We start from the raw sequence: 4,400 nt of genomic DNA on the forward strand, positions 1-4,400 counted from the left end.
CGAACAAGAACAGCTCAGGGTGGCCGGCCGCCGCCGCCGCCAGTCCGCCACGACGAACCCGAGCTTGCTCACGGGTCCACAACACTACGAAGATCCCACGCCTCGGAGGCGAAGGGAGCGCTCGAGCCGACGTCACCACGGCGAAAGCAGCCGCCGCCAGGGCTGGCGGGTGGACTGGACACCTCTGGCCGGCGGCCTCTGCCGTCACCCAGCTGAACGGGAGCTGGCGCACGGGGACGTCCTCCTCCTCCTCGTTCCCTCCCGGTAAGAACGCCGCGCGTCGAGCCGAGCCAGCGGTCGGAATGCCCAAGCAGAAGCGCCCGCTCCCGTCGTCTGACTCGCTCGGCCCCGACGCCCAAGTCGAGGAAGCTCCTGGCACCGACGAGGACGGCTGCGGCGGGGGCGACCGGCGGTCGCAGAAGCTGCGGCTGGGGATGGAGGAGAGGGAGTAACGGGAGAGAGGGCCGATCCGTTTTGACGTTCGATCTGTTTTGAGGAACATAACAGCAGGCAGGGGTAGCAATGGAAGGAGGCGTTTTCTTTTTTTCTACGAATTAAAACTACCCAAAATGTATTTTAGTGGGTGACACCAGTTTCATAATGGCAAACTAGCGAAACCACTTTAAGGAATGATAAAACTGCGAAACCCTTTTCTGATGATGGGTGAAATGCTAAAGTCTCGGTAGTAGCAGGGTACGCATAGGGATGAAAACGGTACGGATATTTTCCGACCGTATTCGAAACCGAATCTGTTTAGAGCGGTTGAGATCTGTCCGTATCCGAGTCCAGATATCCAACATTTGATACCGTATCCGTATCCGAATACTCAAATCGCATATTTATGATGTCGATATCCAATCGTATCATATCCGACATAGTTGACACTATCCGTATTCGAATCCGAATCCAGACAGAAATATGAAAACAAATGTAATATCGGTGATATCCGTCCGTATCCGATCCGTTTTCGTCCCTAGGTACGCATTGGGCAATAATGCATCATGCATATCGCAATCATCCATGCATGCATGCGCATTCTTCAACCAATGTACATCATGTTCGGCTGGGCTGAAACGATCGTATATGATCGTGGATTATTACTGCTGGCTGATTTAGTATAAGCAAAAAATACTGTTCTAGCTGAAAATTTACTTACGACCAAGCGAACAGGCTGCTAGCTGTGTGCCTGTGTCATTGGACTGTTATCGAATCAGCAGGAATATTATGTATTGTATCACAAGAAAGGGTAACAGTCACGACAAGTGTATACGTGGCGACCGATAGATGCATTAGGCATACGTGTACGTACACGTTCTTCTCGATCTCTACTAAAAATTGTTTTACCGCGTGAATATATGGTTGCAGCTAATTAATTAATTTGAGGGAGACAATGGAAGTTGTATACTAACCAACCATGTATAGATAATATAAGTATTTCTAAATATTTATTACAATTTATGTCTAAATATAAACATGGGCGGACCCAGGGCTCATTCACGAGCAGCGCAGAGCCGCAGACAGCAAACTAGCACATACGTAGCCAGAAAGACATGCATCAGCCTTTACCCTTTAGACTGTCTCCAATGAAGAAGACCTAAACGTGAGACGCATTCGGTAGATTGGGTCACGCACAGTAGAATGGATAGGCAGACAAAACTCCCGTTTTCCAACCGAGGACGCAAAAGAGAAGCAGAACGGCGGGCCCCGGCGAGCTCCGCCCCGGTGCGCTCCGTCCCGGCGCGGGCAAGCTCCGCCCCGGCGAGCTCGGCCCCGGCGCGGGCGAGCTCGGCCTCGGCGCGCTCCGCCCCGGCGAGCTCGGCCCCGGCGCACTCCGCCCCGGCGCGAGCGAGCTCCGCCCCGGCGCGCTCCGTCCCGGCGCGGGCGAGCTCGGCCCCGGCGACGGTCGTCCCCGAGCTCCGCCCCGGCTCCGGTCGTCCCCGAGCTCGTGGTGGTGGGACCCGCCGGAGGAGACGCAAGCGCGGGCGAGCTCCGCCCCGGCGCGCTCGGCCCCGGCGCACTCCGCCCCGGCGTGCTCCGCCCCGGCGCGCTCCGCCCCGGCGAGCTCGGCCCCGGCGCGCTCCATCCCGGCGCGGGCGAGCTCGGCCCTGGCGACGGTCGTCCCCGAGCTCGTGGTGGTGGGACCCGCCGGAGGAGACGCAAAGGAACGAGAGAGGACGCAAATTTGCGTACCGTGTTTCGTCGGACGCAAAATGGCTGCTGTGTTTGGGTAGTCCGTTGGAGGTTGATTTTTCCATGTAAAAGCACTGTGCGCTACCTAAAATGCGGATGGGTCACGGTTTGGGTAGTCCGTTGGAGATGGTCTTAGGCTTACTATACTCGCTGCATGATAGAACATTAATTCACAAGAACGACCGCATTACGGTTCCCTCCCAAATTTCTAAAACTTTTGAATACGTTTTCAGTTCCAGTGCAATAATTCTTAATGTACCCTCATTCAAATGAGTACTTAAAGTTAATTTTAGAGAAATTTATTAACAAAACTACCTATGTTATTGATTTTGCTTCTATTAGTAGTTGATATGTTTGCGCAAACTTGGTATTAGTTGTCATGTTCGTCCAGGCTCTAGAAAATCTCTGGGTCCGCCACTTAATATAAGCATTTTTTTTACGGCAAGAGCAGGCCTCGCTTTGTCAGAGGCTAGCAAAGTTTTTTTTCCCTTGCCAGCACAGGTCCAAAGAGAGCTCGTCTGTCAAGGAAACGTGTGGCTCTCTGCTGGTAGATTATCGTTGGTCAAGACAAGGCAAAGATTTGCTAGAGGATTATTCAAGCACCCTACATTAAATTATCTCGTAATCTCTCCGCTGACAGCCAACGCAAAGATGACGTGGTCGTTTTAATGAGAGGCGTCAATCTTTTTTTTACACATGTTAATCTGTTCCAAAAAAAAAAAGAATGCTAATATATACTATACATGGACATATGAAGTATAATGACAGGATATTCTCTATGTCCTAAAAAGAATATCATATTTTGTTATGATAGGCGAGATATACACTTATTTTAGAACGACAACATATCAGGTGCAAACCAATCAACCTGTGCAAACTTAAAAACTACCGATCAGGACCACTAGATGCTGATCCAATGGATGGGATAAGAGATATGATTTTTTTTGCGCTTAAGCCCCCCACCCGTCGATCTTTTTTTTTTTATGCTTAAGCCCCCGCACCCCATCCATTGGATCAGCATCTAGTGGTCTTGATTGGTTGTTTCTAAGTTTGCACAGGTTGGTTGGTTTGCACCTGATATGTTGCCTTTTAAACAGGTGCTATATATGAAGTCGGCAGAGACGAAGCCAGAAAAAATTTAGAAAAGACTAAACAAAAAAAAATAGAGATTTTTTTTTTATTTTCTCTTAACCTTAGTCCCACGTACCTAATACAATCCACCCCACCCACCCACCCACCCACCGCTGGCTCCGTCGCTGCAAGTCCCCACCGCTGGCTCCGTCGCTGCAAGTCGGCCAGAGAGGATTAATTCGCTACATGGCCACGAGTCCACGACACGATGGCTACTTCCCCGGGTTGCCGTGGCGAAGCAGGCAGAGGCAGGCATGGAAATTCAGACCTGGCGTCAGTAATAAAATCAATAATCATTGGCACCGTTCCTAGCCTAATGAATAATTATTGGCGCCGGCGTTTACGAGAAGCAGGAGATGATTTGAATGTGGTCGGTCTCGGTCGCACCCCGAGCCTTGACAAAATATTCTAGGCTTTTCTAGCTAGCCCCGCCGGGGTTTTGATAAGTAGTTCACACCCTGATTATTCTCTCACATAATATTATACAAAGGATGGTTTGGTCTACCCAATGCAATTCTCAACCCAAAATGCTTGCATGTCACGGACGATGAGATCGCTGAGAAGTGAGAACAATCGTGATGTTTGCTTGGCTTATAAGGTGTATTTTTTTCCGTCAACAAATATTATTTTTCTCTCACAATAAATCAGCCAACAGTATTTTCAGTCATGCCTTGACGAGTAACATTTTTTTAATTGTACGTTTTTTAAATAAACCGTTCTTGACTTGACGAGCTGACTCCGGCCAGCAGACTCAGACACTCAGTGCTGGTATAATACCCGAAGCGAACAGGGCGAATAACATTTTTTTAATTGTACGTTTTTTAAATAAACCGTTCTTGACTTGACGAGCTGACCCCGGCCAGCAGACTCAGACACTCAGCAGTGGCGGATGTAGTATAGGTGCATGGGGGTACAGCTGTACCCCCAAAAATTCGGTAGAAACACTAAGTATATGTACCTATAATATTTAATTATGTAAAACATTATCAAATAACAAATTCTTGAGCTCAAGTACTCATCTAAGATGATGGACTATAGCTCTTTCTTCTAAAGCCTGGGAATCCAAAGTTAACCTGTGC

The 4,400-nt window shown here is 49.2% G+C and overlaps 1 protein-coding gene across 1 annotated transcript; it reads left to right on the forward strand.

Annotated features, from left to right (window-relative positions):
- The first annotated feature begins 302 nt into the window (after positions 1 to 302).
- Positions 303 to 2,444, forward strand: LOC136496118 (uncharacterized). The gene is made up of 3 exons (XM_066491829.1): positions 303 to 448; positions 1,676 to 2,186; positions 2,424 to 2,444. The coding sequence occupies exons 1-3, from the start codon at positions 303 to 305 to the stop codon at positions 2,442 to 2,444; spliced, it is 678 nt and encodes a 225-aa protein (XP_066347926.1).
- Positions 2,445 to 4,400: the final 1,956 nt, after the last annotated feature.

Source organism: Miscanthus floridulus, chromosome 12, assembly GCF_019320115.1.
Source record: "Miscanthus floridulus cultivar M001 chromosome 12, ASM1932011v1, whole genome shotgun sequence".
Taxonomy (NCBI): domain Eukaryota; kingdom Viridiplantae; phylum Streptophyta; class Magnoliopsida; order Poales; family Poaceae; genus Miscanthus; species Miscanthus floridulus.